This window comes from Argentina silus (assembly GCF_951799395.1).
Source record: "Argentina silus genome assembly, chromosome: 21".
Taxonomy (NCBI): domain Eukaryota; kingdom Metazoa; phylum Chordata; class Actinopteri; order Argentiniformes; family Argentinidae; genus Argentina; species Argentina silus.
The window spans coordinates 12,821,834-12,847,385 of NC_139675.1; the positions used below are offsets into that span (position 1 = coordinate 12,821,834).

At 44.9% G+C, this 25,552-nt stretch overlaps 1 protein-coding gene across 3 annotated transcripts; it reads right to left on the reverse strand.

The window, feature by feature from the left end:
- Nucleotides 1–7,201: 7,201 nt before the first annotated feature.
- aimp1a (aminoacyl tRNA synthetase complex interacting multifunctional protein 1a) lies at nucleotides 7,202–25,209 on the reverse strand. Of its 3 annotated transcripts, none has more exons than XM_083692877.1 (7): nucleotides 25,136–25,209; nucleotides 21,468–21,601; nucleotides 20,756–20,869; nucleotides 18,303–18,467; nucleotides 15,009–15,217; nucleotides 10,760–10,928; nucleotides 7,202–7,615 (listed from the first exon to the last, which is right to left on the reverse strand). In XM_083692877.1, coding segments are annotated over exons 1-7 (960 nt in total). In that variant the 5' UTR covers nucleotides 25,138–25,209; the 3' UTR covers nucleotides 7,202–7,448. The 3 variants fall into 3 exon arrangements, with proteins under 3 accessions (XP_083549003.1, XP_083549004.1, XP_083549005.1); XM_083692878.1 differs by having other exon boundaries at nucleotides 25,156–25,208; XM_083692879.1 differs by lacking the exon at nucleotides 25,136–25,209 and adding an exon at nucleotides 24,299–24,335.
- Between the last annotated feature and the right edge of the window lie 343 nt (nucleotides 25,210–25,552).

The window sequence follows — 25,552 nt, forward strand, 5'->3', positions numbered from 1 at the left end:
GACCCCTCGGTATTCTTCCCCTGAGAGAGAGGGAGTGTGAGAGAGAGAGAGAGAGAGCAGCTCTGTACACATGACTCAGTTCCCTTTTCATCGCTCGGAAATGTGTCCGCTCATTAGCTACGCTAACCACATCCTTGTTTCCTCCGTTGGGATATTTGTGGTTTTTGCTTAATTTTTTTATTTATTTGTATTGTCATCTTTGTTGACGTTTGTCAATAGTTTCATTTCATCGCGTGGAACCAGATGTATCAGATCACCAGATATCAGGAGATGAGACTGGAGGGATTCCTTAGTGCTGATGGAGAATGTCCAGTACACATGCATGCTGCACATATCCACATACATATTCTCTTCTTCTGCATTCCCTCAACTCCCAACACATTCATATTCCACTGCTATAAAGGGAATTATTAGTCCCCAGTCAACTGTTAATGTGGTGACCCAGTATACAATAAAACACATAAAGCGGTGTCTTTAAAGCGAACCTACTCTGTTATCCCCGATGATGTAACTTCAATTCCTCTGTGATGAATTCCCCCGTATGATCCGAGGCCCATCCCATCCCATCCCGCTGTCAGTGTCTGTGACTAGGGAGGTTGTTATTATTCGTGGTGGGGCTCTGCCCTCCTGTGGTCGTCATAGCTACTGAATCCCAAGGTAGCAAACCCCTCGCTGTCGAGGTGTCCCCCGGGCCGAGGGGATGGTGAGAGAACCGCTCGTCGCCGCCGGCAATGGCATTGTCCTTTGGTCTGATATGGACATGTTTGTTTCCGTCAGAGCTGTGTGGACCGTGTGTCCTACAGGTACTGTTTAATCACAGGGGGGAGGCTAGTTTGTTTACACACTAAATCCATTGCTGATGGTGAGGCCTTGGATAGGCTAGTACGCTGATGCTGTGTCCTATTTCTTCACTCTTCACCTGAAGTACGCACTTGTGTGCATTTTCCCACATGGACATACATGGAAATAGATGTCCTATAAATGGATTGGTATAAGTACTGTATCCATGCTTAGACTGGTCCCTTCAGGTGAACGGTGGATAAATGGGATGCAGCACAGGAGTCACGCCAACCCACAGAGCCATCGGAGTTGTTCTTGAACTTGTCCAGACCTGACGAGGACTGACAGGGACGAAGACCCGGCTCGTATCCGTGTCTTTTCGAAACGGATCATATGAGCGTGTGATGGTGCTGTCTACCATGTTGTGACTGTCTCCCCTGAATCAGGAACCAATGAAGTGGATTTATTCATATGTCAGTTGTGTTGCCCAGCAGGATATGGTTTCCTCAAATGTTTCCTCTTGTTTTGTGACTGTCGTTATGCATTTCATGGCCGACTGGATTTACTACTGTACTTGGTTCGAGTAGTTGACATGGAGGCTGGACTCTTTAAGGCTGTGTGTTGACATTGCCAAATCCACATCACACAGAATGTGCTAGAAGGAATAGTGAGCCCTCAGAATCGTTAAGAAGGCATGCAATAAGGGGGATGCTTCCAGAATTAGCATTTTTTCAATCTGTGCAACTTTATGGCCGATTTATGTACTGCAATATGTACACATTATTGGGAAAGATTCTCTGATTTCTGATTCTCACACACACACGCACACACACGCACACACACACACACACACACACACACACACACACACACACACACACACACACACACACACACACCTGGGCTGTGTTTATGAGTCCTGGTTACTAACACATTAGACCTGAGTGACAATTCTCACATTCCCATGTTTTTGTAACGTGGGTTTGGAAATTATTCTATGCGGGTCCACACTAAAATAGACTGCAAAGTCAGACTTTTAAGGCTTCTTCTGGCCAAATAAGCTTCAAAGCTCGCAGCCTACAGAGTTACTGATCTGCATAGAACATTAGCTAAGGTAAACGTTGCCTAGAAGTCGAAATGCTTCCATTTAAAAATTGGCCTCGCTCTTAAAAGCCCCGTCAAAATAGCAACTGAGACAGAAAGGCAATGTTTGCTGTTCGTAACCAGCCCTTTTAAAGGGCCTTTTTGGGCCGTAATATGGCCGATAGATTTCCTATAGTTTAGAGAAGGAGAGAGAAGGAGAGGAGTCGGGGTAGAGCTTTGTTCCTTGTGAACACTGGCGGGGCATGAAACCACACACTGAGGGAGCATGCAACAGCTCGCTCTTTCAACTCGGGCCAAAGTATGTCCTCAGAGACTTCTCCTAGTGTGCAGTTGCACTATTTTTCACTCTCTCTCTCTCTCTCTCTTTCTCTCTCTCCTTCCAATATTGACAGAGATAACTTGCCGTGAATCATTAGTAATCCCCTACCCACATAAAGGTTTTTAATAGTGTTTTCTCTTTGCTGCTCAACGTTGTACTGCTTGGTTTCCTCAGAATAATATGAACGTCAAAACGTTAATCAGTTTTATGTGTTGGATCTATTGGTGTGACAGAATTATGTGTCGTGTTGTGTCACATAACACTGTTATGAAAGCTTATGGGATAAGCATGTGGTTTCGTGTTCATATGGGAGCTTTGATAGACGATATATCACCTTGTGGCCCTTCAGAACACAGACTGGGTAGGGGTATAACAGAGGTGGTTTAGAACCACGTTTGCGTGACTTGAACACTTGCGTTAGCTCTCCGAGCTAGCAGAATGTGTGGCTTGTGGGAATGAGGTGGGAATGAGACTTAAGCACCTCTCCTAGCCTCCTCTCCTAACCTCTTCTATCTTCCTCTTGTAACCTCTTCTAGCTTCCTCTTCCAGCTTCCTCTTGTAACCTCTCCTAGCCTCCTCTCCTAGCTTCCTCTTGTGACCTCTCCTAGTCTCTTCTTGTAGCCTCTCCTAGCCTCCTCTTGTAGCCTCCTCTTGTAACCTCTCCTAGCCTCCTCTCCTAGCCTCCTCTCCTAACCTCCTCTCATAAACTCTCCTAGCTAATGGTTCAATGTGAGTTCTAGCGGGGCTACGATGGTGTTGTGGCCTGCGGGGGACCCAGGTTGGAATCCCATCGGTGACAGGGGCAAGGGATCAACATGGAACCACCAGACAAGCATAGACATACAATCACACGGTCTTCTTATGGCATGCAGATCCATGTGTTCAGTGTTTTTCCCCCCTTGTTATTTGTCACTTCCATAGCTGCCAGGACACACCAAGTATGCTTTGATGGGCCTTTGTTTATACATCAAGTTCCTTTGAATCAATAGCCCTCACAAGAGGCATTGTTGTTAATTGATTAGTTCAATGTTCTGTTCCGATGAGAATTCTTAAACAAATTATTTATATGGTTTCTGTTGCTTTGTACTTCTTTAAGAGGGGTAACGAGGAAAATACTAAACAGTGATCTCTTACGTTCTGGTATAATGTGTGAGATTCAACAAGCTTTAGCCCACCAGTGATCATAGGAAAGCACAGTGGAAAATGTGTGAAATCAAACCAATTCTCTCCAGATCCAAACTCCAAAGCCTTTTAGTGGTGAGGCTCCTTCATCAAAAAGGAATAATTGTGACAAAAAAAACAACCGCAGAAAGAGAAATCATAATTGGGCCCCAAATCATATTGGAGTTGTTTCCGGTGGGCGCCGTTAGGTATGAGTTTAATAGCCAAGATATCCCAAACCCCGCCAGGTTTGGATAGAGGCTAGGAAGAAGCTAGAAAGGGGATCTGGGAAAACCCTAGGCCTACAGTATAGCATTTGTAACACAAAATAAAAATGGCCGCTCGGATCTCTCTCCAAAGGGTGTAAATTGTGCCGCTCTCAGATTCCAGAACTCCTCGTGGACTCTAAATCTTCCTGACGTCTGCCAAAGACGTCAGGAAGAATGGAAGAATGAAAGAATGAGTGCGTGCATGCGTTCATCTAACAGTTTGAGTTGTTATCTGCTGTGTTGTGTGTGTGTATGTGTGTGTGTGTACACTGTATGTAGGCCTTTATTCAATCACGATGATATGTCATTCTGTTGTCTCACAGTTTCGACATGGTGTGGTTACTATCTGAGGCATGTGGCACCATGGTGTGTGTGTGTGTGTGTGTGTGTGTGTGAGAGAGAGAGAGAGAGAAAGTGTGTGTGTTTGTGTGTCTGTGGTGCACTGTAAGTGGCACGAAGATTATCCTTCAGAGCAGGACATGAGGTCAGTGTTATACTGACAGTGAAAGCAAACTGGCACCAAGTGATTTTCTCACTACATAACAAACACACAAAAGAATAACACGATCAACAGATTATGCATCATTTTAGAAAATATGGTTTGGGCAAATTTCAGAAAAACAACACATTTATCAAGCTGACAGGCGTATACACACACATCCAAAAGGTCTTGAAGTAATCAAGAAACACGTGAACTCTTTACTCTTTCCCCCCCCCATCAAATCACATCACGCCATATTGAAACGGTAATCAAACGGTACAGCATGAATCATCACTTTTCACCGGAATATTCCAGACTCGACTTTATGACATGTCACCTTTTAACGTTCACGCCTCGTCTTGGTCCAAGCAAACAGTCAGTTAGGCTTCAAAATGAGAGACATATTGATTTTTCTTTCCTTAGGTTTTGGCTTTTAGCTGTTGGAGTTGTGCAGCTTGTGTTATCACAGTTATCATCTGCTGCCAGGAACTGAAATGTAGAAAAGATCACTAGAGAGGTATACCTGGCAAAGCTGTCAGGGGCATCATGTACTGGCATCCATCTAATGACCAAAAAGATCTGGGAGGACTTGGCAAGTGTAAATAGAAGGGGTGGAAACCTGTCCAGTGTATTTTGAAAACAACGGAAAACTGGGTTGCTCTCATGGAACAACTCTGATTCCTCCACCTACACGGTATGCTAATACCCGATGCACGCCAGTTATGTGTTGTCTACATTTCAGTTCCTGGAATCTTACATACTGTACAGTATCCATGAAAAATGAGTCAATTACACAACCTTCCCTTGTGTTGGCCCTCTTATCTGCACTAAACTAACGGACAGGTGAAACCACATCCCTTTGGGTAGAACTGCATCTTGATCATACCTTGTTTCAGATAAAGGAGACAAGGAGAGGAGGCCATTATTATTGGGATGCACCCCTACAGTAGCGATGACGGGGGGGGGGGGGTTGGGGAGGTGGGTGGATGGATGGATGGATGGAGGGGGGGGGCGGGAGAGAGACAGATGCATCTGAGCATGACAAATAACTTTTTAATCTGGAGGGGTAATCACAGACTATATGCGGGTGCCCAAACCAAACCAGCCAATCATGAAACCCACAATCATACCCCAAATTACTCCTTGACGCAGCCACATCAAGGCCCCAACAGCCCTCCGCTCCAGAAACAATACGACAAACAGCCCCACTGCTAAAACCAGAGTCCCTCGAAATAGACTATCACTGTCTGATAGAGGGGTAATCAGGCCTGCACTGAGACTAAACAGGACGACAGGATATTGGCCCTTTCTCAATTGTTAGAAAGACGATTCATGGCATCCTCTCCCCTTCGTCCTTCGCCCGCTTACACGACTCAAAAAACACGTCGAATGAGAAGATCTAGGTTCCTCCCCTTAGATATTCTCCTGCAATTCTTTTGGAGAAGGAAGCGATTGGAGGACGGAGGAGTGGATGCAAGGAATCGAGTTTCTAACAATTGATAAAAAAGGCCCTAGTCAGGATGTACTGTACCAGATTATGCCTAATCCTGGGCTAAAAACCATGTTTCATAAAGAGCCTCAATTCAAAGTGCTTTTCAGTGAGTAGGCTGAATCTGGATAAGTACAGAGTACAGTATCATTCCATTACATGAGTTTTATTCGAATTAGACCATGCACCACAGGCTATCCCCAATAACGTGTAATTATTGGTTGAAAATATATTATTTTCACAATATGCCACAGCATCAGATACTCAGGAACGTCAACACTAAACAGAGCATCAAATGCATGAAGCATGGGAAGCAAAACAATAATGTCCCGGGCAGGGATATTAAACAGCCAAGCCGATGCTAGGCTCCGCTCTGCTCCGCTTCAGCCTACGTCAGATGTTCACCAACATACATGGACTTAATTAGCATCGACAACGCAACAGAACAGGCCAATACAGCATAAATCAGTCTTTGGTTGGAAAACTAAACTTAAAACGAGTCTTTGTCTCTGCTGTGGCGGAATGACCCTGGCTATATTCTGATATCCACACGAGCATACTAGCTAGGGTGCGAGTCTCATATCCACACTAGCTAGGGTGCTAGTCTCATATCCATACTAGCTAGGGTGCTAGTCTCATATCCATACTAGCTAGGGTGCTAGTCTCATATCCATACTAGCTAGGGTGCTAGTCTCATATCCATACTAGCTAGGGTGCTAGTCTCATATCCATACTAGCTAGGGTGCTAGTCTCATATCCATACTAGCATACTGTAGAATGAAGATATGAAGGTATTGGCAAATGCGAGTGTGTCTATTGGAACAGAGCCACAGAGGCTTCTTGATTGGGGGGGGGGGGTGTCTCTCTCTTCAAGGGGACGACACAAAGCCAATGACACTGAAACGGGGATGTCACAGAACAAAGACAGACAGAAAAACATTTCACAGACAGTATCCAGACTCCTCTCATTCCTTCTCACTCTCATTATGACTCTCTCTTCGTTTCTCATACCAGGCTCATGCGTGTCATTCCAGAACGTTGTTCCCTTCAATTTGCCCTCGTTCACTCCCCCCCCCTCCCCCCTCCCCCCTCCCCCCTCCCAGATCTGTTAGGACTGGGCTTGTAAGGTCACAGCTCCACCACAACAGTTTCCACCTATCCAGTCCCATCAGATCTGTGAAAGGAGAGCCCTAACCCTAATCCTAACCCTAACGAAGATAAGATTGGAAGGGAACCACATTCCGGAATGAAACGCATGAGCCTGGTATGAGAAACTAAGAGAGAATCATAATGACCGTGAGAAGAAATGAGAGGAGTCTGTGAAACATAGTGTCTGTGAAATGTTTTCCTGTCTGTCTTTGTTTTCCGTGACATCCCAATTTCTCTCCTGTTAATTTAAAGAGGCAAGAGAGTTGATGAAATGAGACTGCGAAACCCGAGCCTAATCAAGATAATGTGTCACAGGACGAGAGAGAAATGCTGTTGGGGGGAATGAAGTATCTGGTGCTGTAAACACTCATCGTATCGGCTTAGTGATCCGGTTGATGTTGTGCTTTTATCACAAGCCAAACAAGGAATCCATTTTAGATGATCTTTTAATAGAGCGACCACTGATAACGACTCGCAAACACTTTTTTTATTGAACATCTTCTAAACATTTCTTTCCCTTATATCAGAATCACCGCCATCATCATCATCATCATCGTCATCATCATCAACAACACTGATGACGATCGCTTACACAACAGGCGGAGGCCTGTCGATCTCAACAGGTAGAGCAGGAACCATCTCTGGCAAGTAGCTTCAACCACAATTTTTAAAAATGATATTTCATATTGACGCTCATTATTTGATGCCGCTGTTGCTCATGGTCTGGGCTTTGCACACTCCCTTGCCCGCGACCTCGAAGGTGGCTCCTTTGTAGGTGGCGATACACTCGGCATCCGTACGCAAGTCTGGCTGAACCTGCTCCCAGACCTTCTTTTTGGGGTTCAGCTCCTTATCTGGCTCACCTGGAAGAATAGGTCCAAAACACATGAAGAAGACGTTAGAACCTCTCCTTTCAATGAAGAAAGAAGAAAAAAACATAGCGGGTGCGCTTGACTGGTTAAAAACTGTATTTTGTGATTGTATGTGAGTTCTTTGTATGTGAGTTCTTGTGAGTTCTCTACTGTGATGGAGAAGTCTTGGACAGGGCAGGCTTTCCCTGGGAGGAAGAGCAGTATGAATATGAGATATTATATGAGAATTTCAACACTTATTCGCACAAGCTTGTGTGCCTGTCTGGCTTGGTCTTTCCTATCCTTGTGAGGAAAAACATTTTTTGTTTATGCTGCTGTTCTATGTCCTTTTGGTGTACAGGAATGTGCCAGGGTTTCAGGAGCGAAACATTCACGGGTGGCTTCGTTGTGGAAATGCAAAAAAAACAAAACGGCAAGAAACTGGAGCGATGTTTCGAAAAGCTCTACGTCTGACGTAGGATCTGGATGGACGTTGCACTGTGGTATGGGTGTGGAGTATGGATGGCAGCGACGGGAGAGCTGAGTGACTGAGAAACTAAAGACTGTGTCGTCTTTCCGCACGGCTGCCATTTGAAACGTTTCCATCCCATGTTTGTGGGGCGAGAATGGCTTAGGGGCTTCACAGCTTGAATGTGTACTGTCATGTTGCCTTTGTTTGGACAGCCTATACTGTAACTTGGCATGCCTAGGAATTCAGAACTGGCATTATTGGCCGCTTCTGTTGGGGAGTAACAACTTTTCCCACTCAGAACCATATTAGGAAACGTGCAAAAAAAACAAATGTGTTCCATTTTCCTAACGTGCGCACACACACACACACACACACACACACACACACACACGTACACACACACACACACACCAGTGCCAGTCTCTCTCCCAAGCTGGAGCGCTGGAGTGGCAGCAATTAGTTTTGATCAGAGAGGCGCGTAGAAAGTTTGGATGGGAGACTCCGGCACGCTCGTCAGTCTGAAGAGAAACACTGGGGCCTATTCGCGGGTAAATGTGTAAGTAATTACTACCATATATCCGCACCAACACCGGACATGATGAATCTGTACTAGTTTAAAGGGGATGTTAGATTTGATTAATTTAAATGCAGCGAATTCAGAAAGTACAGTCAATGATTGTAAATGGGGGCATTTATTTTTGTAGAAAGAAATAACCTTTTTTAAAAATGTTTTATCAAAAGTGTTTATGAGCATCACATCAAAACAGGAACTCAGAAGAGGAAAAAAGTTTATTGAGTGTGACATTCGTTATCCCTGGTTGTAAACATCCTGTAGGGAGCGTTCGCCACCACCGCTGTGCAACCAGGGTTGTGTACCAACCACGAAAACAGCTGGAAACGGGCGAGAGTCCTTCGATACACCCTCGCCTCCTCCCTCCTTTATTTCCTAACCCCCCAACCCTACCCCCCCTCTCATCACCCCAACCCTCCGCGCCCTCTCCCATACTTTACCATGGTTTTCGGTGCGGCCAACCTGAAGTCGCCATTGAAGTCGTAAAACATGGGTTTTGGCCGATGGGGATCTCTCGTAAAACAAACAGCTTGAGGAAGAGGGCTGGGAGAGCAGAGGGGTGCAGCGGAGATCAAAAGCCCAGGCTGATGTAACATAGTTGTACCATGGACTTGTTCTCTCTCTCGCTCTCTCTAACCAGGGAAACTCCCCATTTTAGTTATTGTTCCCTCAAAGCATCGCATGACTGACTTGACGCCCTCCTCTCCTCGACCTCCCCCAAGACATTTTTGTTTCTCCAACCCCAACCATAATATTTTTTAAGCTCCGGGACAAGAGCAGTCTAAATCACAATCATATTGATGGTGGGTGTCCCCTTTAAACATTGGGGAAGACATGAGGTTTGACTTTTATGATCGTCAAAGCTGCATTTCTTCAAATCTGTCTTTCTGTGCATTTCATAAGCATATGACATATGACAGCAAATTAGAACCAAGTGCTCACTCTACACACTTCTGAGAAAAAAGAAAAAAAAGAAGAAGGTTACTCATTTGTCCCTGTAGGGGAACCCTTTGAAGAACCCTCCTTTGGAACCAAACACTGTACTCTAATGGTACTAAAAAGGGTTCTACACTACATGGGTTCTCCTACAGAGACTCTTTTTGGTTCGAGGTAGAGCCTTTTTTCCATTCTTGAGTGTTTCAAGACAATTTCCATAGGTTGTGTTTAACACTGCTTGATTAGAATTGAGTGAGTCGACCCTCTCTCCTAATGTATGTGATACTCTGAAATGTAATGAAGGCATTCCCATGTCTTTGAACAGGGCATTTCAAGCCTTTCAGACTTTTTCCCACCTTTTCACTCTCTCATTATGATCGTGGGAAGAAAATAAATCGGGGGGAGGGGGGGGGGGGGGTGGGGGGTTGATTAGTCGGCCTGTTCCTTTAACAGTCACAGGTCATTTAGCCGACCACGAAACAGAGCAGAGAAATCCTTCAATAGGAAGACTCGGTGGGGTCTCAGAAGGCCTCATGATTAATCCCTGTCAAATAAATACAAATACAACTCCCATGTTGCCCTTGACAAAAAAGACGTTCGACACGGCACCCCTCATTTCCTACGTACGCTCATTTCCTACACTGTTGTCTTAAGACAATCCATTGGGCTTTTGTGGAGGAGTGAGGAATGCGGGATTCGAACATGCGGGATTCTTTCAGCATGTTCGACTCATTCACGGTTTGTTGACAAGCCACTTCCCATATGACCCAACAATGAAGGACATCAAGAGAGGAAGAGACTGAATGTGGTGTCTCGCCATTGTAGCAGACCCCTCTCATGGAATGCTCCTTCAATTCAGAGCTCCCTCTTTCTTCCAGGAAGCGGAATGGTACAAATCAGAGGCCTGATTCAATGAAGTTATTACATGTAGGCTACTGTGTTTCTTGAGGTTTCACCAATCATGTCATTTCAGATCAATGAGTAAGGAGTAAGGATGTATGTTTCGATTTGAACCCCAGATGTATCCCTTTCAACTCAATGGAAGGAACAGCTTTCTTCACTTTTTCCAGCTACCCACATAGCAGTCCTTTGAATGTTGGGATGCTGGAGGTTAGATTATATCTGTGCGTGTGTATGTGTATGTGTGTGTGTGTGTGTGTGTAGGGGTATATTGTACCTGGGAAGCCCTGGAAAGTGATTCTGTCCCCGGGCACGGCTCCGCTGGGGGGGTCCAAGATCTCCACATTGTCTGGGGAGCTGGCACACATGACCATGGCCTGGGACACCACCCCTCTCATCTTGGCTGGCTTCAGGTTACACATGAGCACCGCCATACGATTCTGCATCTATAGGACAACAAGACAGAGAGAGGGTATTAACATGCTGTTACATGTAGTATGTAGTATGTTAGCTATCTACTATGGTGGTCCTCTGTGGCTCAGTTGGGTGAGCATGGCGCTAACAACGCTTAGGTTGTGGGTTCGATTCCTGCTGGGACCATATATACTGAAAAATATATGCACTCACTGCAATGTAAGTCGCTTTGGATAAAAGCGTCAGCTAAATGGCATATATTATATATATTACTGGATGATGACAAAGAGGTAGAAAATATGCAAGCAAAGCAATATTTGGAAACCAAAGTTTAGCCATCAGGACCAAAGTTACAATTCACACCAAAACAGACAACAAATCAGAATGTATATTTCAGAAGTGTATTCTCACTAAAACGGGACAGAGAGACCGGAAAACACCTTCAACTAGTGTGGTCTCCACTTCTGTACATGAGCGCTGAGGTTTTCTTAATCACATTCACACGACTATGCCGTGTCCAATTTAGTACTGTCTAGTCACTGCCTCTGGTGGCATATGGTTTATGTGGCTCAGTTGCTGCTTCATAAACCACCAAGAGAGAAAGAGAGAACGGGAAGGGAAGACGGAAGAAACAAAAATGTTAACTTTCATGTCTTTGGACCCTCTGAGGTTAACCAACCAAGGCCAGAAGCCATTTCCATCAAGAGCCCAGAGAAACTGTGTGTATGTGTGTGTGTGTACAAGCGTACAAAGAGCATGGTGCGTGTCAAAGCTAGGAAAATAAAGATGACCTCCGTTCTGAAACATCCGTTCTGAAACAACCCTTTTAAAATAAATGTTTACATGAATTGGGCATACATCCATGTCTGTGTGACAGATTGCCTTGACAGCATTTCTTTCAGGTTTCCCTCAAAAACTGCCTTCGGCTAGGCGGGTTCGGGTAGGTTGCTTGAGGATGTGTGCGTGTGCATGTGTGTGTGTGGGGATTACCATTAAACCTAATTTTCTGGCAAAAAGGCCTAAAAAAACTCATTTTGCATCAACAGGGTTATAACTGAATATATAACTGAATATATATAGTTATAACTAAAAAAAATAATAATAAAAAAAAATGCTTCCCTGTTTCGACATTCCTTCTGTTAAGCCAGACAAAGCTAAGGAATGTTTTGGTCTTGTTTGGCCAAAAGAATGAATGTCAAGGAAACCAGGCTCTTAATCGTGATGCCATGAGCCCTTTTAGTTTACAGTGGTACTGGTGAAAGTGTTATCCATCATCCCTCCTTCTTTTTCTCTAAACAACAAACACTCCTTCTCCCCGCCTTCCCTCCTCACTGCTGCCACGTCCTCTTTGACATAAAGAATGGCTTGATGAGAAAGAAAACAAACGTATTCTGGGCCGCGGTTTCTAGAACCAGATTCTGCCGCTTGTTGTTGAGCTGTAGCGGAAGGTTCTGGTGTTCTCCATCGACAACTGCTGTAGCGAAATCTACTCGTCACAGAGGAACACGATTAACACCAAATAGGTTGTCTTGATTGGGTCTCTTGGGTGATTGACTGGGGACTACAGCCAATTGTAAGCAGCCAAAAAAAGGTGGCTTTTCCCAGCTCAGAACAGCTCTGTAGTGTGAAAAGGATCAAAAAGATTATTCAGTGGGAAGCACTTAACAAGACACCACACATGGAACTACTACAGAACGTAAATATACTGTAGATGACTTGTCCCAACAATCTAACCTAGGCAACAATGACAAGTATTCGCCTTGCAAAAATGTCGGAAGAAGCAAAACAAATAACTCAGCTGTCACTTCCAATTCCTCTTCTCCCGAGTATCGCAAATATTTTTGACAGAGTTGGACTGTGTTTGGGTACACAAGTCTCCAACCGGCATATGTTTTCATTTACAGGAATATACATTTGTCTATACAAACCATATCGTACAAAGGATCCTCTTTAAGATTAAGCATACGCTGTGCGAGAGCCAAAACACAGAAGGGGCCTTTTGATTGTAGAAGAAACCCAGTGGGAAAAAAAACAACCTGGTGACTTGGGGGGGGGGGGGGGGAAAGACTACTGACAAATGACTTTGCGGAGACGAATCGTAAATTCTGACAAAAATGACAAGTGAGCCTGTGTGTGTACTGAAAACGACATACGTGGTATACATAAAGGCTACCAGGAGCCAGTCTATAACCACCACAGACCGGGCCTCAAGTCGTCATTTCGCCACTTAAGACTTAATAAATCGTAAATCAGGCCCTGGCGAGCCGTTTGGGCATAAAGTCTGTCTTCGACAAAACCAGCAGCCTACGTATTCATTAAATACCAAGCTGTGACTCACCACTAAGTCAGTGGTATGGTGTTTAAAAGGCAATCACGAAAAGCCAATATTGAAACGTATCACAATCATCATGGAGGTAGCTTTGTAGAGTTGAGGGCTGCGCTCCCTGACTTGACAAGGTCTGTTAAATTCACACACACACACACACACACACACACAACACACACACACACACACACACACACACACACACACACACACACACACACACACACACACACACACACACACACACACACACACACACACACACACAGGGACACACACACATTGACACAGGCACACACACGGACACACACGGACACACACACACGGACACACACACAATCCCATGGTGCTCAATGGATTCATGTATAAAAAGAAAAAAAAAACTCCCCCCCGTCTGCATGATTTACGTCTGCATGATTTAATGTCAATGTGTTTTTTCTCTGCCCCAGACTCACTAAACACTCCTGAAGGAGTTTGTCTGGTACAGAACCTACTGTGTCTAAGTCTGACACCAGCCCTGAGGTGAATAGCGCTACTGTGACTATGAATACAGGACATTATGTATTGTAGCACTTTGTTTTGCAGGCGTGCTTCAGAAGATGAAGATATTCATCACTGTGCTTGGACTGAAACTCAGGGAAGGTGATAGGCTGTTTGCCGGAGCTCCAAGAAAACCCTTTTCCGATACAGCATTGGTTTCTCCATTCTCCTGCACGGTATTAGAACGGTTAGTACGCATACACTGTGTAATGTGTCTATGTATCACTGTGTCACGCACACACACACACACACAGAACATACACGCGCGCACACACACTCCCCATTAACACAATAATGAGCGGGTTACACATTCACAGTTTTTCTTTTAAAGGTTATTTTTGGAGTGCGGTAGTCCCACTTGTTATGGAAAATACATTGACAGAACTGTTTTCAGGTTATACACTTTCATATGACTGATACAACTTGTGTAAATACTGTGATTCCATTTACTCTTGCCACACCTCTAAAGTTCTATAGCCGTTGTTCTGAGAAACACTGTATAATTTACCATATGAACAGCGGTGATTTCGGAGGGAGTGGTGAGGGAGAGCAGTAATGGGGGAACAGACATATCTTGCCGATAGGTGTGAAATGTTGAACGCCGATCGATCAGTAAAAAAGCGCAGATTGATCAGTAAGAAAGTCTCCTCATTGTTCATTCTCTCCCGCCCTCTCTCACGTAAACACAAGCCCATCAGCCGATAGCCTTGGCAGCGCCTACCATTATGTTTCATCTGTATAAAAGACAACCCTGACAATCGTTCTCTTCAGACTTGTGCTGAACGGACCCCCGGATCTACGCTGGGCTGCTGTTACGCTCTTGTCTCTTGTTTGCAAGCAATAAATACCGGACTCAGATATTGTGGCTACTCAGGACTTGTTTCTTGATTCTTACCTCCGAAGAGCTGAAGTACAGAGTGGTAAATCCTAGACTTCCACCACACACTCTTTCAGTTTTAGTGGATAAAGATAGAGGTGAAAGACAGGAAAGTAAGGAGGAGAGGGTATGTCAGCAGGGCATGGGCCGGATTCTAACCCATGCCGACATGGGCATATGTGTGCACTGTAGTCCGTGGTGCTGGACCACTGGACCACCGCAGGCCACACCTCCACCATAGTTACTATTAAAGTACAACGTGAAAAAGAAAATATCCAAGCCAGAACGGTACGGTACGGTACGGTTCGGTTCGGTTCGGTTCAGGTCGGCCATGTAGTGTGTCAAGCCCCTGTGTGGTACCAGTCTTACCTGGTCCAAGGGGATGTGTTTGACCAGGCCGCTGACCACCGTCCTGGGGTTCGCCTCTCCCACGTCCACCTGCTCCACGTACAGCGAGTCGGCGTCTGGGTGTTTCTCTGCGCTGATGATGCGTCCCACGCGCATGTCAAGGCGGGACACGTCCACCGTCACCTCCTCCTGAATGGCAGCCGCCTGCTTCTTCTCCTGCTTCTCTCCTCCTGTGACAGAGAGATAACACAACACGGGGGGGGGGGGGGAGAGGTTATTATATTATGTATTTTAGACACACGCACACGCACACGCACACGCACACGCACACACACCAGGATTCACCAGGACTGCAGAGTCACTACCGATCTTCCGCCGTAGATTGAAAACCCATCTCTTCAGGCCACATCTTAACAGTCCTTCCTAAGACCTCTTCACCCCCACTACCCTCCCTGTACTAACCCTAACCCCAACCCTAGAGACCTCTTCACCCCCACTACCCTCCCTGTACTAACCCTAACCCCAACCCTTGAGACCTCTTCACCCCCACTACCCTCCCTGTACTAACCCTAACCCCAACCCTTGAGACCTCTTCACCCCCACTACCCTCCCTGTACTAACCCTAACCCCAACCCTTGAGACCTCTTCACCCCCACTACCCTCCCTGTACTAACCCTAACCCCAACCCTTGAGACCTCTTCACCCCCACTACCCTCCCTGTACTAACCCTAACCCCAACCCTTGAGACCTCTTCACCCCCACTACCCTCCCTGTACTAACCCTAACCCCAACCCTTGAGACCTCTTCAAGTTCCCTGTACAAGTTCTCTCCTGTTAATAAATAATAATAATAAAAAAATGCTTCTGGCATTACGACTGCCAATGGCCCCTGGTGTGAGCAATGATTACTTTGTCTTGTGATGACTGTTGGATAGATGATTCACTTACTGAAACAAATGTATTTGTTGTAAGTCGCTTTGGATAAAGGCGTCTGCTAAATGCCATAAATATAAATGTAAAATGTAAGAATTCAATTAATTAACTGCAGCTTTCTTAATCATATGTCAACTCCACCCCCCCCCCCCCCCAACCAGAACTTGCTGTAAATGAAACACTTCTGGACTTCTAAGCTGTGCAGATAGCCACTATCAGCAGTTGATTGAATTCTTGGCCTTGCTGTTTGACAGCATGCACTCGCAGTGAATCACCATGGACCAGTGACTTTGCTGCAGCATATGACAGAAAGCTATCCACAAAGCTGCGGCGCTAGTGTTCGCCACAGCGGGTGAGTGCTTGTCTCGGGTGGCAGGGGCCCTAATGGCTCAATCAACGTCCACCAGAGAATACACAACGTTATTTTTTAAGCCATTTCATACAAGGCTTTGAGCTTTTTTTAATTTTATTTTTTTAACTCAATGCTATTGTTCCCTGGGGACACATTGGGATCCATTTTAAAGTGTGTTTGTGTGTGTGTGTGTGGAAACTATGCCGGGCAGCACTGTCTGTGTTCTGATCCAACCCCCCCCCCCCCCCCCCCCCTCCCCCCAGTGAAAACAAACCCTGCCAGGGACAGGCTCCAGCGTGGCAGTGATCACTGCAGGCATTCAAAAATAGTAACATTCATTTTCCACAACTCCTCAGACTTCTAAGGATACTTAAGTCAATACCAATATCAATACCCACTGTTAAAATATAGACCTGGTTTTGTTTTGTTCCATTGAGAGAGGGTAACGTTGTATCCACTGCTGTTAGTAAAACGTAAGATTTTCATACAAAGGGGAGCTTTAGATCACGTGTGGAACTCTTGACTTGGATATCTCTTGGGCGAGCATACCCAGCGTACTGTAGGTCAGTGTGTGTGTGTGTGTGTGTGTGGGTGTGTATGTGTGTGCAGGATTTCGTTCCAGCCAAGCAGCAACACATTGGATTCTATTGATCAATTGATCAGGTGTTTCAGGTGCTCGGCTGGAATGAAAGCCTGCACCCACACCGGCCCTCACAGCGTACGCAAGACTGGCCACCCCTGCTTTAGTTAAGAATGTGGTCCGATTCCTGGGAACGCGAGAACAATTTGCACTGATACGATGGCAAATCTACTATTGTGACATCATCAGGCCTGAGCTTGGTTATCAGAACACATGGGGCTGATTGACTGACAGGCCAGGATTGGTTTGATGAGGTGGCAACATAGTTCCATCAAAGACTTTCACACAAAGCATTTGTAAACAGTTTGGTGTGGAGAAGAAAAAAATGAGAAAAACAAATGTTATCGGTTATTTACGGCTCTCTCTATTTTGACATCTGGGCATCAGATAGATGCCAGATACACAGTCTGTCAATATCTCAAAGCACTCTCTCTTTCTCTTTCTCTCTCTGAATTATCACCCCAATAAATAATCTAGAGAAGACTATTCCCAATGTGCCACCCACCCGTTCGTTAGTCCAGATGGTTTGGTATTTTTGGGTGGAACAAGAGTTCAACTGATTTATATTGGAAATAATTTTCATGATAAACAAAATAGTTTAAAAGAAGAAAAAAAAAAAACCCGCATTTCAAAACCCGCATTTCACTCTGGAAAAATAGGAATTAGGGTCTATTTTGCAACATGTAAATTAACACCATGTTAAATTATATTTGAATATCTGGTTTAGCTCTGAGGTTGTGCAAACAAGCGGAAGAATCGCTTCAACACAACATAAACACCATAACAGAGTTCGTCTGGATTCTCTCTCTCATTACATTTGACACCTCGCAAAGACATTTCAATCATCACGCATCACGCAAACATGTCCACTTTTCGCTGGATCTCAGACGAGGGGTTTCATGTTCCAAAGGGTAAGCAATTTCAGAGAAAACAAAGTAGAGGAAAAAAAATTAAAATAAGTTATTTAACAGCAAAACGGAACAGCCATTAAGCTCAAATTGTCGCTGAGGTGGTGGTGCTACGGTACGTTGACTGTACTGACGAATCTAGATATGACATTTTCAAAATCACAGCCTCGGTTTTTCGGAAAGAGCGGCGTGATGAAAATAAAATTGTTGAGGGATTGTTGGTTACTCGATTGTTGATTAGGGTTAGGGTTAGGGTTAGGGTTAGGGTTAGCGGGTTAGGGCGTGATGAAAATAAAATTGTTGAGGGATTGTTGGTTACTCGATTGTTGATTAGGGTTAGGGTTAGGGTTAGGGTTAGGGTTAGCGGGTTAGGGTTAGGGTTAGGGCGTGATGAAAATAAAATTGTTGAGGGATTGTTGGTTACTCGATTGTTGATTAGGGTTGTGAACCACATTTATTCCTTTTTCTTAATGTCAGCATTACCCTTTTTCTCTGGTTTCTTCTTCTTGCCCTCGTTGTCTTTCGGTGGGGGGCTTTTGCTAGCGGCTGCGGGGGAGGTGGAGGCGGCGGGGGCCGAGGGGGCAGGAGGAGTGGGCTTGGAGGCGCACTGAACACTGGCGTCTCCCGAGGGCATGGCCACCTCCAGCACTGCAGAGGAAACACGCAGTAGAAAAGACAGTGATGAGACACAGCAAAAGTAGATGATACAACTCCCATAGCAGTCGTGTCCACAGACCTGGTTTCCCAAGAGGAAAGCAGTCTCTGGAGGGATCAAAAACCAGCAGGACTTATGTACTGGCATCGAATACTGCTGTATTTACAGTTCCAAATGACTGTATATGGACAGTTCTAAGATACAATGAATTGACTACATAAATCTGTTGAGACCTTTGGGCCGACTTGTGCTCAGACACAAAGCTTAGGCCCACTCCCCTGACAGATAAACTGTATCACGACAATAGCAGAGAGAGAACAGTACGAACAGTACGAACACAGAACGATGGGCCGTCTCCATCGTTCTGTGCTGTACACTTAATTGGTTTCAGCAGTATAATTCAACTAAATGGTACAGCGCAAGGCTTATTTATAGACCCAATGGGACAACCGGCCTCCTCATGTTAACTGTTCCTATGGGAAAATGACGCTGATGGGAAAAACAAGCAAATAGAGCCATAAAGTCGGGAATGAATCTCCTCAGTCCAGGTCTCCTCAATCAATCTTCCGGAAAACCGTTCCAGAAAAGCCCCATCATTTGAGGCGCCTGATGTTTGCATTTTTAGGAGAACCCAGCGTGCCCATGTTTGACAAACATAGACTGTTGCAGATGCCAATCCTCAACTCCCGTAATGACTTTAATTCAATGTTAAGAGAGTTGATTAGGAACTTAAAGGTTTACCTAAAACATGAACTTTAACCTCTTTCACTTGCTTTCCCCCTACTGGCATGGTATGGTGAGTGGGAGCTCAAGCTGGGTGGTTTGCACTTTGTCATTCAAACAATTGAACTGGCAGGGTTTGAATAAAACATAACATAACATAACATAACACGGCGGCTAAACAATGTTATGGTGGTGTTAGCGGTTAGCTTAGAAGAATATCACCAAGTGACTTTTAAACCGGCTTCTGCCGGAGTGGATAAATCCAAATCGCGCGGCATGCGGCAGTCTATTTGCACTAAGTTTTTTATCTTGAATCAAAAAAGGATGTTTGTCTTGTTTCTGTTGGAGAATTCTTTGAAGAAAGAACCCTGTTTGGTGCCATGTTGAACCCTCTCTACGGAAAAGGTTCTACTTCAGCAACAAAAGAGTTCTTCAAAGGGTTCTCCTACAGTGACAAGCCAAAGATCCCTTTTTTTCTATGAGTGCGCAACAGTATGTTCTCTCTGCTTACAACGCACAGACTGTATCTCTTAAGTTCTTGTAGTCATTGCTTCAGTTTAGTCATATCAATTAGAAATGGGTGAAGCCGACCGAAATATCCCTCAAAAAGCCTCCACTGTTATTTGTGCTTTGATTACGCTATTTTACGGCACCCATAAAACCCCATTGAAAACAAATACTCCAAAAAATAAACAGTACAATTGGATACGTGGAAAACCGTAATCCCTGCCGTATTTGCTTACATTCCTGGAGCTTTCCAAAACTAACAAGTAAAGAGGAAAGCCTTTTGAAGAGGGCCAAATTGCCAATTTGTTGTAAATCCCGTTTTTTTTTCTTTAACCACCTCTCCACTCTGGGAACCATTATTAACGTGTAAATGATCAGAGAAGCCTGTTTGCCTTTATATGTTAATGCATGACAGAGGCGTGATATCACAACAGTGTTACACGCAGACTGAGAGACATGCCATCGCCGCTCGACTTGGGTTATTGCCTTTCTTTTCCCATATCACGCTAATGGGCAAACGCATACTTGGGGGATACTTCAGTTGCTTGTTAGAAGGTTCAAACATGTCTGGTTGTAATAGGCCCAGGCGAGAAGGCATTTATTAAGATGGAGGACTTTACCTCCGCTGGTGCGAAACAAACAACGCACTAATGAGACGCCTGAGACGTCAAGCGAACGCAAGTGTGTGTGTGTGTGGCCTCCTTTGCCTAAACCTCACCACGTATACGGCCTCCCTCTCTTACTGCTAGTGAGGCTACAGCCTATGGTTGACAACATCAAGGCCTTCTCAAAGGAACAGTGTCTTTCCCTTCCAATGACATGATCGTTTAATCTCTGAGTGAGTCTTTGCTGCCGGACAAAAAACAGGCAGCAGTGACACGATGGGTGCATCTCAACTGTCGAAAGTGGCTTCCTTTCCTTGTCTCGTCTCCTTTCCTCATTCTCTCCTTAATCGACACTGATTTTACAACACAGGATCGTTGAAAACAACATGGCGGACGCTGCTTTTTGGGAATCCGACGGGGTTAAAGCCCGCAAAGACTGCACGTACCTCCTCTACTCCTCTCCTTGTCCAGCAGCTGTTTCTTGAGTTCCTCAATGTCCCTCTTCAGCTTGGCATTCTCCACCATTAGTTTCTTCTCCTCTCTCACGGAGGCCTGAACAACTGCAATAGATTAGATTAGATTTATTTGACAATTACAACAAAAAAAAAAACAGGCATTTAAAACCATCGGTGATAAAACCCAATAAAGCCCCGTAGGCTTATTTCTATTGTGGTCCTCACATTCAAATCAAACTTTATTTGTTAGCCTTTGTATTCACAGTACACAATACTCTTGTCATGACATGACTTCACACAAATGAGAGTGATGAACATATAACATCTACAATACATTTTTACATCTTTCCCTGTACATTTCTGGCCTTTAGCAGATATCCATATACTGTAATCCACATAAGCCCTAGGAATCTGCACTCTTGTGATGAAAGATGGGGTCAAAGTAGGCCAAGTGGGAACTTGGGGAAGGGAAGGTTGAGATGAAATGGGGGAAAAAGCTCATCATGTGATGAATGTAGTGAGTTTAGTGAGAATAAATCAAGACCACCCCAAACTCTGCTTGATGCGGTGTTATGAATTGATTTGACCCCCCCATCTACCCATTTATGAGTAATAATAAGTCTGAAACTGTGTAGTGTGTGTGTGTGTGTGTGTGTGTGTGTGTGTGTGTGTGTGTGTGTGTGTGCACGTGCGTGTCTCTTACTGGCTTTGTCCTTGAGCAGCTGGACCTGCTGTTTGAGGTAGTCTATGATCTGGTCGGCCTCCGAGGCTCTCTGCTCCAGCCGCATCAGGGAAGAGGTGTGGCCCGACATCTTGACCAGGGAGCGTGCTAGGAACCTGGGAACACATCCCACAGACACATGATGAGTGGAAGACGCTCTTCAAAAATACATTCATTACCCTGAATGAGTGTTCAGAGCCAAGGGTGAATCCCACATCGTGTCACACAAAGGCCAGCACTCACTGTTTCCCGTTGATTTAATGATTCTAGTGAAAAGGCCCTAATACGGCTTAAAGGCAAGACTTGCTAGAGAAGAACAAACACATTTAAAACATGCGTTGAAGGGATGTTCGCTCGTATTGTGGTTTATGAGACCATGGGCCGGGTGCCCAAATACCAAAGTCTGGCGTCTCTCACATGTAGGGATAATCTGAGGATGAAATGTTGATTGTCGTGAAAATGAGTCAATAAATCAGATGATCCCTTGTCGGATGATCCCCCCCCCCCTTCATTCCCTTTCTTTCCCACTCTGGGAATTCGGAAGGAGTGAGTCCTGTTTCTTCTCAGCGTAGAGTATCTAAATCTCAAAATTGTCTTGACAAGCTCCAGGTCGCGTTGGTCAAACCCAAATTCTCTAGTGACACAGCAAAAAAGCCAAACCATATGACAGTAAATGAAATAAGCTGTCTATCTTCCTTTTTTGTGTTCTCTCTCTCTCTCTCTCTCTCTCCCTCTCCCTTCCTTCCTTCCTTCCTTCCCTCTCTTTTCTTCTAATAGCGAAATCACATTACAGCCTTCAAGCCCTGCTCAGCATCAATGATGTGTTTGCTTTTAGGGCGACTTTTTAGAGTTCAAAAGGGATCAAACGGCGAGCCTCGTGCCACTCTTACCAACAACCAGCTGGACACCAGTTAGAGCTTATTGACTGAGTGTAATGTGCCTGGTTGACTTGGACCTGTCGAGCCTAGTAGGCCTAGAGCTTGACAATTCCAGTCTCCCACTGACAGAGGGGGAAAAAGGTTTTTTTTACAAGGCCGAGGCATGGGGAAGAAAAGCTCTTAACACACAGTACAGGGTGGCGCTACAAAACAACAGCTGGATCTGGATGAAAACAAAACGTTGGGGGATGAGGAAATTAGAAACACAAAAAGAGCTGGAGTTGATAATATCGAGGATCAAAGACTCTGGATTCTTTCGTTCTTTTTTTTTTTTTTTTTTTTTGGAGGGCTCTGAATCGATTTAAATTGGGCCTGCGGTGGATAGAATTTACGAGCTCTCTTACCAGCGCCACCGTAGGGCGGTATTCATTTGCATTGCATGAAAATGAGACCCTCTGACAGGGGTCTTGCTGAGCTAACACTGTGGTCCAGTCCACGGGCTTCAGGGTCACCTCCTGACAGGTCATCATCCCTGCCATGGGTCAGAATCAATGCTTTGGATGTTGACAATATTGTCACTAAGATCTTTATACAATGAATAAAATAAATGTATTATGTAGTCCTACTAGATCTGCTCTGATGGGACAAAACAATCTGTACACATACAGTGCAGTAGGCTGTGGAGTGACCACTTTCTTGTTATTGTATGTCATGAAGTTGAGTGGTACGTGTTATTACACTCGTGAAACAAGAAATGGGCTTGGCTCTTAGAAACACAAACCGCTCAACTCTATTCCGTCTCAGTCTAGGCTAAACATTTCCCCGTATTCTTGAGCTGGAATCCAGACCGACACTGGCCTAGCAGTAGTAATATGGGGCCTAGGAGATTGGTGCTTAAGTGACATGTACTATAGATAGCAGCTGTCAAAACCCCTCCCGTCTACCATGACTGCGGTTCGTATAAATAGACCTGGCGAGCATTGGCCAAAACAACAACCACTCTACAATACTACGGTACAGACCATTCATGATGTAGGTACAGATATACAGGGCACTGATACACCTACAATTACCCCAACACTTACGTCTTGACTGTATTATGTGGAAAAAGTCTGTTATGGATAACCTCCCTCAACTGGTGGCAAAATACAGTGCCTATTCTGATGTTTAACTCAAACTTGTATCTAGGTCTAGGCCTTTAAGCCTATATAGGCCTTGTTCGCGATGTGATCCTCAAAGTATGTTCATCTGTTTATCTCCTTCAGGATGACAGGGATAACAGAGGCCATGAGGTACCTTCACCACCGACATGTGCCAACGTGGCAGAGCCCTGCTGTGTGGGCAACCCCTCACGCCACCATCTCCTCTGTGAATGATCAGTTACATCCCCACTGTTGAGGGAGGAGAGCTGGCCAGGCTGTCCGGCTCTTTGTCTGTCTGTCTCTTTGTCTGTCTGTCTGTCTGTCTCTTTGTCTATCTGTCTGTCTGCCAGGCTGTTTGCCCGCCATGCTCTCTGCCTGCCCGTCCGTCCGCCAGGCTGTTTGCCAGCCATACTGACTGTCTGTCTGTCTGCCATGCTGTCTGTCCACCAGGCTGTTTGCCCACCATGCTGTCTGTCTGCCTGCCTGCCTGCCATGCTGTCTGTCTGTCTGCCAGCCAGCCATACTGTCTGTCTGTCTGTGTCTGTCTGTCTGTCTGCCATGCTGTATGTCTGTGTCTGTCTGTCTGTCTGCCATGCTATCTGTCTGTGTCTGTCTGTCTGCCTGCCATGCTGTATGTCTGTGTCTGTCTGTCTGTCTGCCTGCCTGCCATGCTGTATGTCTGTGTCTGTCTGTCTGCCATGCTGTCTGTCTGTGTCTGTCTGTCTGTCTGTCTGCCAGGCCCATGAGAACGGCATGGGGTACAGCAGGGACTGACAGGCTCTAATAGACCTACCTGCTTTTTCTAGAAGGAATATGAGATGCAACTTTCAACGCTCCCAGCTTTGGCCTTTTTATCTCTCTCTGTCCTCCTCCTCCCTCATTTCATTACTATGTTGTGAGTCAGGAGAAAGAGGTGTTGGCCTTTAAACAGGTGGATGTGGTCAAAAAGCAATCCCATTTTTCTAATTGCTTAGGCCTAACCCTTGCTACGTGTTGTTTTGTAACTTGAGTATCACTCTAAGGCGTACGTATGTATGATACACTCCATGTAGGCCTAAAGCTGGTTTATATTTCTATTGGTTACAGCGATTGTCAAACGCGTTCTGGCCTCAAGGATCAACATTTTGCTGACATCGGCACGCTCATGGGTCTGACAATATAAGTTAAGCCAAAGAGTGGATAATTGAGGACCTACACAGGCTACAATGTGTCATAACAGTCTGACTGTAATTTAAAAAGTTCAGTCACACTGCCTGTATGATAACCATTTGGGACATTTGAGGGGTGTTTTGACAGTGACAAAGCTGACAATGCATGAAATCCCCCAATTTTGTGGTTCTGGCTTCAATACCTCTGGGCTGGGGCCAGGCACATTTTTGCCTCACAAAAGAAACCTAATTTGAATTTTGGCCATCCTTTTCATTTTTTTTTTTTTTTTTTATTCCTCTAGATAAAAACGACTTGGAATAGCATGTTGCCCAGTTTAGCGACATTCCCATAGAGCCCATTCTGTCCACTGTCTACCCACTTTCAACAACATTCGTCTAAGTCTGAAACCACACAAACGGAATCAAGCCAATAGTAGACAAAAACGACCTGAGAAAAGAAAAATGCATGCATTCAAACTTACATTAAAATCAGACCACTTGCCTGGACTGAATTCAACACACGATTTGTACTTCAACCGATGGACAGTCACAGCTGTTGAAGAAAGGACCCACCCAGGCCCCCAATTGCGAACCAGCTCAGCGGCCTGAAAGCCTGCGCAATATCACACCGATCTTCACACCATCTGGATTGCGTAAAGCACCTTGAAACAGTCAATCCATAGGATGGTACCTCTTCTTTAATGTGCTAATGTTGCACCACTTGATGCTCGGAGCTATTCAGGAGCTCACTTGCTAATGCCTGCAAACCCACTTTATTCATTTATTTTCCATATTCAGTCAATTATATCTTCAGAAAATGGTTAGGAAAAACTATTCAATATCATTTTTTAATAAAAATGTTGTTGACAATATTGAAACAAGCATATAAATACAGACAT